Source organism: Ranitomeya variabilis, chromosome 1 (genome assembly GCF_051348905.1).
Source record: "Ranitomeya variabilis isolate aRanVar5 chromosome 1, aRanVar5.hap1, whole genome shotgun sequence".
Lineage (NCBI taxonomy): Eukaryota > Metazoa > Chordata > Amphibia > Anura > Dendrobatidae > Ranitomeya > Ranitomeya variabilis.
The window spans coordinates 900832382-900847394 of NC_135232.1; the positions used below are offsets into that span (position 1 = coordinate 900832382).

General features: G+C 45.3%; 1 protein-coding gene across 4 annotated transcripts in view; it reads left to right on the plus strand.

The window, feature by feature from the left end:
* Window positions 1-15013, plus strand: part of ZGRF1 (zinc finger GRF-type containing 1) — a 149830-nt gene that overhangs the window by 99536 nt on the left and 35281 nt on the right. For all 4 annotated transcript variants that reach the window (XM_077278833.1, XM_077278862.1, XM_077278853.1 and 1 more), the window contains 2 exons: window positions 4646-4785; window positions 5105-5251. In XM_077278833.1, coding sequence (XP_077134948.1) covers window positions 4646-4785; window positions 5105-5251 — 287 coding nt within the window. The remainder of the gene's footprint in view (window positions 1-4645; window positions 4786-5104; window positions 5252-15013) is intronic.

Genomic DNA, 15013 nt, shown 5'->3' on the forward strand with positions numbered 1-15013 from the left:
GTCTTCGTAGGTCTTAGAGAAGACAATGACATCATCCAAATACAGCAGCACAGTTTCAAAGTTCATGTGTCCTAGGCAGCACTCCATCATCCTCTGGAACGTCCCGGGAGCATTGCACAATCCGAAGGGCATGTAGTTGAACTCGCAGAGACCCATTGGTGTCGTGAAGGCCGTCTTCTCTTTGTCCGCCTCCGCTACAGGAACCTGCCAGTACCCACTGGTGAGATCTAAGGTAGAGAAGTAGTTAGCAGATTTTAAGGCAGCCAGAGACTCCTCTATCCTGGGCAGTGGGTATGCGTCCTTATGTGTAATGCGATACAACTGCCTGTAATCAACACACATCCTCATGGTACCATCTTTCTTTTTAACAAGGACTAACGGAGCTGCCCAGGGGCTACAGCTGTCTCTCACCACCCCAGCCTCCTTCATTTCCCGCAACATGTCCTTGGCACACTGATAATGAGCTGGGGGTACAGGGCGATATCTCTCTTTTATGGGTCGGTGATCTCCCGTGGGGATATGATGTTGGATCCCTTTCACCTGCCCAAAATCTAAGGGGTGTTTGCTGAATACCTGCTCGTACTCGTGTACCACCCTGTAGGCCCCCTGTTTTTGATAAGATGGGGTAGAGTCAGTGCCCACATGCAATTCCCGACACCAGTCTTTCGAGTGCTCTGCAGAACCTTTGTTCTCCGCCACGTTTGACGGGACCAAGGGTTCAGGTGTCTGTATCACACTATTATTGACAGTGAACAGTTTGGCGAGCGTGGTATACTTGGTGAGGTGAACCTCTTCCTCCCCACAATTGAGGACACGTACGGGCACTCTCCCCTGGCGGACGTCGACCACCCCCCGGGCTGTCAGAACAGTAGGCCTATTGTCTGAATATACGGGTTCTACCAAGGCCTGGTAGTCCTTTCCCCTGAGGCCTATGGCTGCCCGACACCATATTAACATTTCACTCCTGGGGGGGTATCGCGATGGGGTTTGAATCACTCACAGTGACACGACCAATCTCACCCCCAGTCAGCTCTACCTGCTGTCTCTGCATCAGAGCTCTGATTTCCTTCTGCAGGGCACGTTGCTCACTGTGGCCAGCGGTTTCCGCCACCTGTTGCAACAAAACAATAACTTCTGCAAGACAATTTTCTATAACATTAGTACCAAGAGTCATCATGGGATTACATTCTCGACGATCAATATCAACAATCACAATCCCTTGGGCTTTCAATTCCACCCGCCCCACCTTGATGGTGACCTCCTTATACCCCACTTGTGGCAACGGCTGACCAGTACTGGCTATTATGGTGAAATCATCGTCAGGGCCACGAGTAATATCAGCGTCCTCCCAATTCCGTTTATAAAGCACGTGAGGTATAGTCGTCACCTGAGAACCGGTGTCCAGCAAAGCGTTCAAGGGGATTCCATCAATCACTACAGGGAGAACTGGTCGTCCTCCAATATACTTGGTTCTCCAATGCTGCGGGCCTGACCGTCCTACTCCTGGGGGTTGGCCCTTTGCCCCAGGGGTTGCTCGTTTAAAGGACAGTACCTTGCAAGGTGGCCCACCTGGTGACATCGGCGGCAGATGGGTCGTCCGTCCTGATGGAAGCGATCGCTGTCCCGGCCTCTGGTCGGTGGGGTCCTCTTCTGTCGCGTCCAGGGGACATCTTCTGGTCCGGAGGCTAGCTGGATCTTTTCTTTGGGGGCCTCCTGTAGGGACTGCACCGTTCGGGCTAGGGCAGCAACGCTCTTGGTTAGCTCTTGCATCTGGAGGCAAAGTCCTGCAGGGGAGTCGTCCTCGAAGCTCTGGGCGTCGGCCTCGGCGGCAACTGGGGTATCCGATGCCACCTCCTGGTGGTATGTGAGAGCGGGGCGCCTGGGTGGTATTGCGCGGCTGAGCTGTCGCTCCTGCAATGCCTGGATAGCCTTATCTTTGAATTGCGCAAAAGTCAAGTCTGGATTTTGCATGGCCAGGAAGTGCAATTGGCCCCGCTGGTGACTGCACAGGAGCCCCTCAATGAACCGCTCCTTCAGGAGTTTATCCTCATCCTGCATGCTGCCGGGGTCACTCTGCTTAATGGCCCGCATCGCCTCCTGGAGATTAAGGGCATAGTCCCGTAAGCTATCCTGCGGTCTCTGTTTGCATCCATAGAAAGTCAGTTTAATCTCTGTAGCAGTGCGAGTATCGAAGGTGGCTTTAAGCTTTGCAAAAATCTGCTGTGCAGTTCCCTTATCCTCGGCGGGCCAAGACTTCAATTCTCTCAGAGCCGCCCCAAAGAGTTGGCCGGTTATCATATGAACCTTCTGAGGCTCTGTCAGGGGATAGAACTCGAGCAGGCTGCAGAGCCCTTCCTTAAAGTCAGTGAATGTATGCGACTCCCCGGAGTATCGTGGGAGCCAGCCGCTCCGGGCAGGTACGGCATGGAGAAGGGCATTATGGCTTTTGTGTTAGCGGCAGTGTCCGACTGGCTGCGGGGAACAGCGGGTTCTGCGGCAACCGGTGGTGGTATTAGGGCCGCGACTTCACTCGCTGCGGGGACCGGAGCTGCCCCTGCGTCCGCGGCTGCGGCCGCCACCTCCTCTCCTCCCGACTCGGACATGGCTGTCCCTTCCTCCCACTAACCTGCTGGAGGTCGGAGTTCCTCTTCCGGGATTGGTGCCTTACTGCGCTTTCCGTTCCGCGCTTCTTTTGGCTGGTCTACGCCTACTCCACGCCCCTCTTCTCTTCCTGCACTCTCCTCAGCGCTGTAATGGCGGCGGATTTTGGCGGCAAATAGCGCAGCACAGTCCTTGCAATAAAGTACAGTCCAAGCACAGTAAATCACAGTTCCAAGGCACACATGACCTGATTCTTCAGGCTTAAGTAGATCCTGTTCGTGACGCCAAGTTGTAGCGCCCCCACTGCCGCAGGGCCGAGGGGTACCCGGTACTGGGCCTCTGAGTCTCTGCTCTGGGGTTGTCACGGTGGCTAGGCCCCGGTCCGTGACCCTGCCGAGGGGCGTACAGTGATAGATATGATGGATGATGGTAGTGGTGAGGCTGTAGTGGTGCGGTGCAGTAAATAACGAGGACACCAGGTTGCAGTCTCTTTTCCTCTTTACTGAAGGGTGTAGAGACCTCAGTCCAGAGCGCTGTCCACCGGGCTGTCAGAGACCGGCCGGTCCAAAGGCATATCAGGAGTTCTCTTTACAGGTGGGAATCAGTGTCTACCTTCTAGCGCTGGGTGTTGTAGTCCTTCCCTGCTGAGCTCCCGGGATAGTCCTCACAACTGAATCTGTCTGTCTCTGATGTTCGTTCTCTCCGTCCCCCAGATGATATGGCTAGGACGCACCCGTATGACGGGGTAGGCCTGGAGTTCTTCCGGGACCCTAGAGTCGCCCCTCTCCCACAGCTGCCTCCGTTGTCTGCTTAGGTGATTTGTGTGAGACAGCCAACCTATAATTGGCTGCCCTGCCGTGGTTTGCAGTAGTACTTAGAGTCTCTTACTTGCTCGGCGTTCCGGCCACCGACTGTTTGCGCCTCAGAAGGATGTTGCCTCGGTCTAACAGCACGACTCCTTCTGGTCCTAATTCCTCTTTACTGTATTCCCGTTGTTCACTGGTTAGTTCTGCTCTGAGGAGTCTGCCAGGATCCCATCCCTGACAGGTCCTCTCACTAGCTCTTCCCAGCTACTTCTCCCTGTCTTCCTGTCCAACCCCCAGTTTTACCAGAGTGTGAGGAGTGGCCTACTAGATAGGACCACCCCCCCTGGTGGCCGGAGTGTGAAGTGTAGTGAGGTGTTACCTGGTCAGAGAAACTCCTTTAGTGCAATCAGACGTACCATAGCTCCCCATAGTGGCGGAGCCACAGTACTGCAACGACCAGGTCTCTGGGGCGCTGCATTTACATGTTCCATGTATGACAGGGAATACAGTACCCCTGTTTTCTCATTTTCTGTATTAACATTTTTATTAGAATATTTAATAAAATTAACATATTCTATCATTATTGATCGTGTTGCTCCTTTTATATCGTTATGGGTTTATGATATGTACCGTAGGTCTGAAGGGATCATATATATTTTGCATGAGGATTACTATTGGTTATATACAACCATATTATATCCATTATGTAAAATAGGGGGCAGGTTACTGAGGGATCAGTGTCCTGTCATAAGCCTAGAAGGATGCATATGTAAGCAAAGCACCACATAAAGGCCGCCCCCAAGCACGAGAAACTATCTGAAAACTACAAATACAGATTAAGCAACAACCACAAGACTGATTTCATCAACCAAGGTATCATTTTAATCAGTATAACGGCGCCGACCTGACAGTGTCTGTAGTTTACTGAGCAGAATCCTGCTGAGAGGTTCACTTTAAGCATTTGTTTGTTTATTCATGTGACATCATCGGTGGGCCATTGAGAAGTAGAGTTTTGATTTGGTTTCAAATGAATGCGTACTGTTAGATTTTTCAGTAAAATATTGTTATTCCAATTTATGTGGCTGTTTTTTCTTTAATACAGCAAAAATTAATTGGGGAAAGGTAGAAAAATGTTAAATATAAAGTAAAAATGAATATAAAGTTACATCATATTTTTTAAAACAAATTGCATTTTGTCCTGAATATCTCAAAATATCTTCCTGCATATTCATTTACAGAAAAATATCGACCTTTCCAAATAGGCAGTATGGTAAATTTACAAAATTTGCCAGTGTCGATTCCGAATTTGGTGGTGAATTGAAAACAAAACTGTATCTGAAGTTGAATAGAAAGGATCATTCATCTGCTTACAGTAAAGGTACGGTAATAAAGCGCAACTGCCTTATGACTGGGAAAAGGATTGAAATATTACATTTATTATTTTATAGTGGTACTTATAACATGTATAGAGAAATAATTGTCCATAATAGGCAACATAGCTTTCCTTAGTATTGTAAAAGAAGTGAAAATGAGTAGATGGAAATGTTCACTGTTCCATATGAAGTGCTATTACATCCTTAGATGTGACCTAAACATCAGCCTGCCCATTAATTGTATAGAACTCCTTGTCATCTTCACATTGAGTGGTTATAGATAACAGGACTTTTTTATAATCACCACCTTTATCACTTTTTCAGATGATCTCTGGATTGTTTCAAGAACCCTGAACTTTGATCCACAGGAGACGTTTATTGCTTGCAGTGTTTTCTTTGGACCCTCGGCAAACAATGATATAGAGATTTTACCTTTGAAGGGATACAGTCCATCCAATTGGCCAATAAATAGTATGTGAATAGTAAATTTGTACAGCGAAATATGAAGTTAAATCAAAAATTTCACATTTTCCTTGTGGACATTAAAGGGAACCTGTCACCCCGTTTTTTCCGTATGAGATAAAAATACTGTTAAATAGGGCCTGAGCTGTGCATTACAATAGTGTATTTTGTGGACCCCGATTCCCCACCTATGCTGCCGAAATACGTTACCAAAGTCGCCGTTTTCGCCTGTCAATCAGGCTGGTCTGGTCAGATGGGCGTGGTGTCTTCCCCCAGATCTTGCTTAGTTTTCCGTTGGTGGCGTAGTGGTTTGCGCATGCCCAAGTCCCGAATCCACTGCACAGGGGAGGGAAAAGAGCGCGATCTGCGCTATTCCTCTGGTGATCGGTGGGGGCGGCCATCTTCCTGTGGCCGCGCGTGCGCAGATGGAGCTCTCTGCTGCCCGGGGCTTCAGGAAAATGGCCACGGGATGCCGCGCGTGCGCAGATGGAGATCGCGGCGGCCATTTTCCTGAAGCAGAGTTTGCATCTCGGCTTCAGGAAAATGGCCGCCGCGATCTCCATCTGCGCACGCGCGGCATCCCGCGGCCATTTTCCTGAAGCCCCGGGCAGCAGAGCGCTCCATCTGCACACGCGCGGCCACAGGAAGATGGCTGCCCCCCACCGATCACCAGGGAAATAGCGCAGATCACGCTCTTTTCCCTCCCCTGTGCAGTGGATTCGGGACTTGGGCATGCGCAAACCACTACGCCACCAACGGAAAACTAAGCAAGATCTGGGGGAAGAAACAGCGATGTCACCACGCCCATCTGACCAGACCAGCCTGATTGACAGGCGAAAACGGCGACTTTGGTAACGTATTTCGGCAGCATAGGTGGGGAATCGGGGTCCACAAAATACACTATTGGAATGCACAGCTCAGGCCCTATTTAACAGTATTTTTCTCATACGGAAAAAACAGGAAAGATATACATTCTTGTACCGTGTTAGCCAGTAGATAGAAAAATATTTGGAATTGAGAGTCCTCGGTGGTTGATAACTTTTAATGGCTCACTGAAAAGATGGTAACATATTGCAAGCTTTTGAGACTACTCAGGCCTTTTCATCAGGCATAGACTAATACAACATCTGAAGAATCACATATTTATACACAACACAGCACAGAACTGTCATTATGGGAGAGTGATAAACAGTTGTGTCCATAAATATTGGAACAGTTCATAGATAAGGAGTTTTTTCAGGCAGAAAAAAGAATGGATCTACCTGTGGCCAAACATTTTTGTATGCCTGATCACAGCACCATGGACCTGAAATTACTTGTATTGAAAGGTAACTTCGAATCTCAGAGTGACAGGAGAATCTGGGAATATTAACTTAGGACAACCTTTGACACACTTAGTGCAGGAATGAATGTTTGCATGGTTTTATATCTTTTTACGTCAATTAAGGAATTTGCTCTTCAGATCTTATGGGGGCATCATAATACAGAACCAGACCCCAATCAGAGGACAATAAAACATTCACTCCTTATCTATGAACTGTTCCAATATTTATGGACACAACTGTTTATCACTCTCCCATAATGACAGTTCTGTGCTGTGTTGTGTATAAATATGTGATTCTTCAGATGTTGTATTAGTCTATGCCTGATGAAAAGGCCTGAGTAGTCTCGAAAGCTTGCAATATGTTACCATCTTTTCAGTGAGCCATTAAAAGTTATCAACCACCGAGGACTCTCAATTCCAAATATTTTTCTATCTACTGGCTAACACGGTACAAGGATGTATATCTTTCCTGTAGTAAAAACTAAGCATACAACTGTGAGCTGATATTAATAGCCTGGTTATTAAAATTTGGGGGGGCCCTACCCCAGTGTTTTTCTTAGTTATTCAATTATTAGTTACATACATGAACATTAAACTACACACACACACTGCACTAATTATATATGACACTGACATCTTTCTATCTACAGTTGTGTGAAAAAGTGTTTGCCTCATTCCTGATTTCCTGTTCTTTTGCATATTTGTCACACTTAAATGTTTCAGATCACCAAACAAATTTGAATATTGGACAAAAATAACACAAGTAAACACAAAATGCAATTTTTAAATGAAGGGAAAAAGAAATCCAAACCTAGAGGGCCCTGTGTGTGGAAAAAGTGATTCCCCACCCTTCCCTCCTTAAAACATAAATTAGCTGTGGTTTATTTCATCTTTTTGAAGGCAAGTTCAAATTCCCTAGCCAGACCCTGGCCTGATTACTGCCACACCTCTTATCAATGAAGAAATCACTTAAATAGGACCTGCCTGACTAAATGAAGTATACCAAGAGATCCTCAAAAGCTGGACATCTTGCCATGATCCAAAGAAATTCTGTAACAAATGAGAAACAAAGTAATTGAGATCTATCAGTCTGAAAAAGGTTAGAAAGCCATTTCTAAAGCTTTGGGATTTCAGCGAGCCACAGTGAGAGCCATTAACCACAACACGGATGATGATAATAATAATTTTTATTTATATAGCGCCAACATATTCCGCAGCACTTTACAATTAAGCGGGGACATGTACAGACAATAAATTCAATACAAGTTAAGACAATTTAAACAGTGACATTAGGGATGAGGTCCCTGCTCGCAAGCTTACAATCTACAAGGAAATGGGGGGACACAATAGGTGAAAAGTGCTTGTTATTTCAGGTCTGGCAATTATAGTAAATAGGGATTTTCATATAAAGCTGCATGATCTGGTCATCAGCTCGTGTGTTTAAGTGCAATAGTCAAGTATCAAGTGCAGTTATCATGTGCATGGAGGGTGTGGAGACAGATGAAAAGTAGGGTGCAGATTCAGAATAATATTTGGAAGGAGGGAACAGGGCAAAGTTAGTTCACTGAGTAGTTGATGTGGTAGGCTTGTTTGAAGAGATGGGTTTTCAAAGCGAGCTTGAATAGGTCGGGGCTAGGTATCAGTCTTGATCGTCTGGGGAAGTGCATTCCAGAGAGCTGGCGCAGCACGAGAGAAGTCTTGGAGACGGAGGTGCGTGGTTCGGATTACGGGAGTTGTTAGTCTTAGGTCATTTGTAGAACGGAGGGCATGTGTAGGGCGATAGACAGAGATGAGAGAGGAGATATAAGGCGGTGCAGAACTGTGGAGAGCTTTGTGGGTGAGAGAGATGTGTTTATACTGGACCCTGTAGCGAATGGGTAGCCAGTGTAATGACTGGCACAAGATGGAGGCATCGGTGAAGCGGCTGGACGAAAATATGACCCTGGCTGCCGCATTCAAGATGGATTGGAGAGGAGAAAGTTTGGTAATAGGGAGACCGATCAGAAGAGAGTTGCAGTAGTCCAGACGAGAATGAATAAGAGCGACAGTAAGGGTCTTAGCAGTTTCAAAGGTGAGAAAAGGTCGGATTCTGGAGATGTTTAGAAGATGCAGGTAACAAGTGAGTGAGTGATCGGATATAGGGAGAAAAGGAAAGTTCGGTGTCAAATATGACCCTAAGACAGCGGGCATGCTGCTTGGGAGTTATGGTTGAACCCTCCTGGGTAATTTCGATGTTGGGTAGAGTGAGGTTAGTAGAAGGGAGAAACACAAGAAGTTACGTTTTGGAGAGATTTAGTTTCAGATAGAGGGAGGACATGATGTTAGAGACAGCAGACAGACAATCCTTGGTATTTTGAATTAGGGTAGGGGTGTTGTCAGGGGAAGAAGTGTATAATTGGGTGTCGTCAGCATAGAGATGATACTGGAACCCAAATTTGCTGATTGTTTGTCCAATAGGGGCCGTGTAAAGAGAGAAGAGGAAGGGGCTTAGGACTGAGCCCTGCGGAACCCTGATAGTAAGGGGATGAGGAGAGGAAAAGGAGCCAGCAAAAGATACAGTGAAGGAGCGGTCAGAGAGGTCGGAGGAGAACCAGGAGAGGGCTGTGTCCTTTAGGCCTATAGAGCGGAGCATAGTGAGGAGGAGCTGGTGAGCCACAGTGTCAAAGGTGGCAGAGAGAGCCAGGAGAATCAGCAGGGAGCAATGCCCTTTGGATTTAGCTGTTATTAGATCATTAGAGACTTTAGTGAGGGCAGTTTCAGTCGAGTGTAAAGAGCGGAAACCAGATTGTAAAGGGTCGAGAAGAGTTATCCGAGAGATAGCGGATCAGACGGGAATGGACCAAGCGTTCCAGGAGTTTAGAGATGAAAGAAATGTTAGAGACAGGTCTGTAGTTAGCAGTGCAGTTCTGGTCCAGGGATGGCTTTTTAAGTAAAGGGGTTATGATGGCATGTTTAAATGAGGAGGGAATGATACCTGAAGAAAGAGAGAGGTTAAGTATTTTAGTCAGGTGAGTGGTGACCACTGGTGAGAGAGACTGCAGGAGATGTCAAGGAATAAAACAATTAGAAAAGAAAAGATATGCATAACAATGGGATCAACCATCAAAAAATTACAGCTTTATTCATACAAAAAGGCACAGCAGAGCATGACACACATTTAAAAACAATTAAAAACCACAGAAAAACAGCACTACTGCTGCCGTATTCTGCACCTTGTGCAGCTTTCTTGGAGCTGGTTGTTCGCCTTATTCCCAGCGCCGTAGGTGATATATTGCCTGGTGACTTATATATGGTTGTCCTTTTCCCAGTCTTTTATGGAACTTTGACATCTTGTTCTATATAGAATATATAGGTCTGGGAGGTGGAATTTACTATGCATTTTATGTGCTTCATGCCTATACGGTATAGCTGGCAGCAGATGGATATATATTAGTGCTCATGTCTATATGTGTGTACATGCATTATTTGGCTATTTAATGCTTTTTGAATTACTAGGTGCTGGACGTATTTGTTTTCATCTGTCTGGGGGGGGGTGCATGTGGCTTATTTGCCATATGCTGTTTTTCTGTGGTTTTTAATTGTTTTTAAATGTTTGTCATGCTCTGCTGTGCCTTTTTGTATGAATAAAGCTGTAATTTTTTGATGGTTGATCCCATTGTTATGCATATCTTTTCTTTTCTAATTGTTTGATTGCCTTTTTATATGCATTTGGTTGATCCCTGATGTACTTGTATCTGTGGTGCCCGCTGTTCCTTTTTGTGTACCAGATGTGAAGGAATGGGGTCACTGTAGCAGGTTGTAGGCTGAGCAGAAGCGAGGAGCTTGGAAACTTCTTCTTCTGAAACCGGCTCAAAGATGTCTAGTGAGCTTGAGGTGCAGCAGGGAAGGGGATCCAGGCAGTGAGGAGATTGGGCTGAGATATCCTGATGTATGTGGTTGATTTTTTTCTAGTAAGTGGCCAGATCCTCACCGTTGAGGTTGGTGATGGGGGGCCTGTACTTTAGGTTTCAGGAGGGAGTTTAATGTTTCAAAAAGTCGTTTTGGGTTGTTGGATAGTGAGGTGGTGAAGTAGGATTGTTTGGCCAGATGAAGGGCAGAGTTATAGGTTTTGAGCATGAACTTATAGTGGATGAAGTCTTCTGCTAAGAGAGATTTTCTCCACTGCCGCTCTGCACACCTTGAGCAACGCTGAAGAAAGCGTGTTTGCATTGTGTGCCAGGGCTGCCGTTGTCTGTCGGGTCTTTCTGTGTGTGGAAGGTGCTGCTTCATCTAGGGCATACCTCAGTGTATTATTGAAGTGTGAGAATGCTAAATCTGGACAGGAGAAAGAGGAGATGGGGCCAAAGATGTGTGGAGATAGTCCATAAGCTGCTGGGTATTAATGGTACGTGTATTCCGATAAGTGTGGTAAGTGGGGGGTGTCCCGGGTGAGGAGACAATTCTTGACAAAGAAGGTTGTGGTCTGAGAGTGGGAGAGGGGAGTTAGTAAAGTCGCGCAGCTAGCCGGGACGGGAGAAAACGAGGTCCAGAGTATTCCAGTCCTCATGCATAGGAGAATTAGCAAACTCTGAGAGGCCGAATGAAAAAGTTAGAGAAATAAGATGAGAGGCAGATTGGGAGAGGGGATCATTGATGGGGATGTTAAAGTCTCCCATGATGACGGCGGGGATGTCACAGAATAGAAAATGAGTAAGCCAGGTGGCAAAGTGGTCTAGAAACTGGCGGGAGGAGCCTGGAGGGCGATAAACAACCGCCACTCACAAGGAGAAGGGCTTAAAGAGTCTGATAGCATGGACTTCAAAGGAAGGAAATGTAAGTGAGGGAACCAGGGGAGCACCTCGAAAGCACATTGTGATGAAAGGAGCAAACCAACACCTCCACCCTGTCAGTTCTCAGGTCTGGCGGTATGTGAAAATTTCAGCCCACCAAACGAGAGAGCGGCAGCATCGGCGGTGTCTGAATGCTGGATCCAGGTTTCTGTAATAGCCAAAAGGTTAAGGGAATTAGAGAGGAAAAAATCGTTAATGTAAGTTAGTTTGTTACACACAGACCGTGCATTCCAGAGAGCACAGTGGAAAGCGATAGGAGAAGGCATACACTGAATGTTAATCAGATTAGCAGGATGAACCTTCCCAGGAGTGGCAGCTTCTGGAGATATGCTCCCCTAATTTAAGCGGGCTCTCATCGCTACAGAAATGCCAAACATGTACACTGAATGTCATTTAGGCAAACTATGAGGCTCAGAAAGGAAGGGGGCATTTGGATTCGGGAGTGCAGAGTTTTTTGGATTTCTTTTGGGGGACGAGGAGCCATAGCGCTTTTTCAGAACCTTTGTACTACCAGTAACATGGAAGTCCCCTATATTTCCATTAACAGGACGGACCTGAGTGGAGACTTCCTTTTTTTTGTGAATTGAGTTGAAGCTCTTATTGGGAACATTATATATAATGTTTGGGATCACATTTATCCTGTGCTCTAAGCTGAGCACTTCTACCAGAGTTTCCATCTAAATGGCATGATTCAGATGACACGCCTGATGGGTTCTTCAACTATAAGGCAGCAGAGTTACTATAAACTCCATCTAGCCTCTGTTCATCTGTGTCCTTCTTTTCAGAAGTGCACAAAACTGTGGCGGACCGCGCTTTTATGCACGCCTAAAAAGACACACCGCTGCATCGTAGGCCAGATGGCATTCACAGTGTGTCTCCATCTGCCTCATCTTCCTCCAGAGTTTCTGTCAGAATTGCGTATTTCAGAGATTTACATGGAAATCCGGTGTAACCGCAGAGCGCAGGATAAATGTGAGCCAAGCCTTACTACGAACTTTGGAAGGCTGAACGAAAAAATTAACAGCAGATGAAGAATTGGTTTTATTTTTTTTTTTACGCTGTTCCGCATGCAGTATAAGACATGATGCGATTTTATTCTTTGGGTCTGTGCGACTACAGCTATACCAAGATTATACAATTTTTCCTTATGTTTAGCTGGTACCACACACTAAAAGATGTTTTGTGTTTGTTTTTTTTACAGAAAAAATTTTTTTTGCATCTCCTTACTTGAGAGCGATAATTTTTCTTATATTTCAGCCGACAGTCATGTGTGGGCTTGGTTTTTGCAGGACGAGTTGACATTTTTATTAGTACCATTTTCAGGCACATGACTTTTTTTTTTATCGCTTTCTATTCCGATTTTTGGGAGGCAGAATGAACAAAAACCAGCAATTCAAAAATTATTGTTTTATTTTTTAATTTATTTTTAGCCATTCACAATATGATAAAAGTTATACGACAACTTTATTCTTCGGATCAGTACAATTACAGTGATACCACATTGATACGCTGCTCAAAAAAGTAAAGGGAACACTTAACACATTGTAAGTCAATTACACTTCTGTGAAATCAACTTGTCCAGTTATGAAGCAACACTGATTGTTCCATTTGCACAACAGTAGGAAAAATTGATTCACAAACAGGTAGAAATTGTAGGCAATTAGCAAGACAACCCCTATGAAAGAGTGTTTCTGAAGATGGTGACCACAAACCATTTCTCATCCTGTTTGACTATTGTTTTGGTCACTTTTGCATTTTGTCATTGCTCTCACCCCTAGAGGTACAGTAGCATGAGGCGGTCTCTAAAACCTGCAGAATTTGCTCAGGTAATGCAGCTCATCCAGGATGGCACATGAATGCGAGCTGTGGCAAGAAGGGTAGCTGTGTCTGTCAGCAAAGTGTCCAAAGCCTGGAGCAGATACAGTACCAGGTGACAGGCCAGTACACCAGGAGATGTGGAGGGTGCCTTAGGTTGACAACAACCCAGCAGCAGGACCACTACCTTCTCCTTTGTGCAAGGAGGAACAGGAGTCGCAGTACCAGAGCCCAGCAAAATGACCTCCAGCAGGCCACTAACATCCATGTGTCTGCTCAAACTGTCCGAAACAGACTCCACGAGGGTGGTTTTAGGGCCCGACGTTCACAAGTGGGTCTTGTGCTTACATCCCAACACCGTGCAGGTGATTGACAGTTGCCACAGAACACCAAGATTGTCAGATTTGACATTGGTGCCCAGTTTTCTTCATGGATGACAGCAGGTTCAAACTGAAAACCTATTACAGACGTGACAGAGTCTGGGGACGCCACAGAGAAAGTTCTACCTGCAACATCCTCCAGCATGACTGGTTTGGCAGTGGATCAGTAATGGTGTGGGTAGGCATTTATTTGGAGGGCCGCACAGCCCTCCATGTGCTAGCAAGAGGTACCATGACTGCCATTAGATACCGGGATGAGATCCTCAGACCCATTGTGAGACCATACGCAGGTGCATTGGGCCCTGGGTTCCTTCTGATGCATGACTGTGCTAAGCCTCATGGGGCTGAAGTGATAGCATTGATGCTATGGACTGGCCTCCCGTTCCCCAGATCTTAATCCAATCGAGCACATCTGGGACATCATGTCTCGTTCCATCTACCAACAGACTGTTGAGGAGTTGACTGATGCCTTAATCCAGGTCTGGGAGGAGATCCCTCAGGAAAACATCTGCCGTCTCATCAGGAGCATGCCCAAGCATTGTAGGGAGGTCATACAGGCACTTGGAGGCCACAAACACTACTGAGCATCATTTCCTTGTCTTGAGGCATTTCCACTGAAGTTGGATCAGCCTGTAATTTGATTTTCCACTTTGATGAACAGTATCATTCCAAATCCAGACCTCCATGGGATATTAATTCTGATTTACATTGATCATTTTTTTGTTTTATTGCTCTCAAAGCATTTATAGATTGCCATTTCTACACAATAAAAAAAAAAAATTATAGGAAACATTTTTTTTTTTTTGCATTGCTTTAATCTGAGACCTATAACTTTTTTTTCTGTACTGATGAAGCTGTATGGTGTCTTGTTTTTTTTGCAGAACAAGATGACTTTTTCATTGATACCATTTTTATTTTCATAGGATCTTTTTGATCGCGTTTTTTACTACAATTTTTGTTCAGCAGTATGATGAAAAAGCATTTTTTTTTTTTTTTTTACTGTGTTCACTGAAGGGGCTTAATACTGTGACAGTTTTATAAGTCTAGACATTCCGGACCTGGCGATACCAAATATGTATATATATTTTTTTTTTCATTTATTTATTTTTTTTTACAGAAATATTCCTATTTATTGGTATAATATTTTACTGTTTATTATGATTTTTTTGAAAAAATATATTTTTACAGTTTTCTTTAAGGTTATTTTCTTTCTTTTCTACTTAGTCCCTCTATGGAACTTTAATTTGTATTTGTCTGATCGCTGGCATAATGCATTTAAATGCAATATACCTGTCAGTTCTGCACTAACAGAAGCCTTCTAAACCATCCTTTGAGCATGGTCTAACATGGCCAGTGTAGCTGGCAGACTCTTACGTTGTTATGACCATTGCAATGGTCCTGTGCCCACATGATTGCTATGATA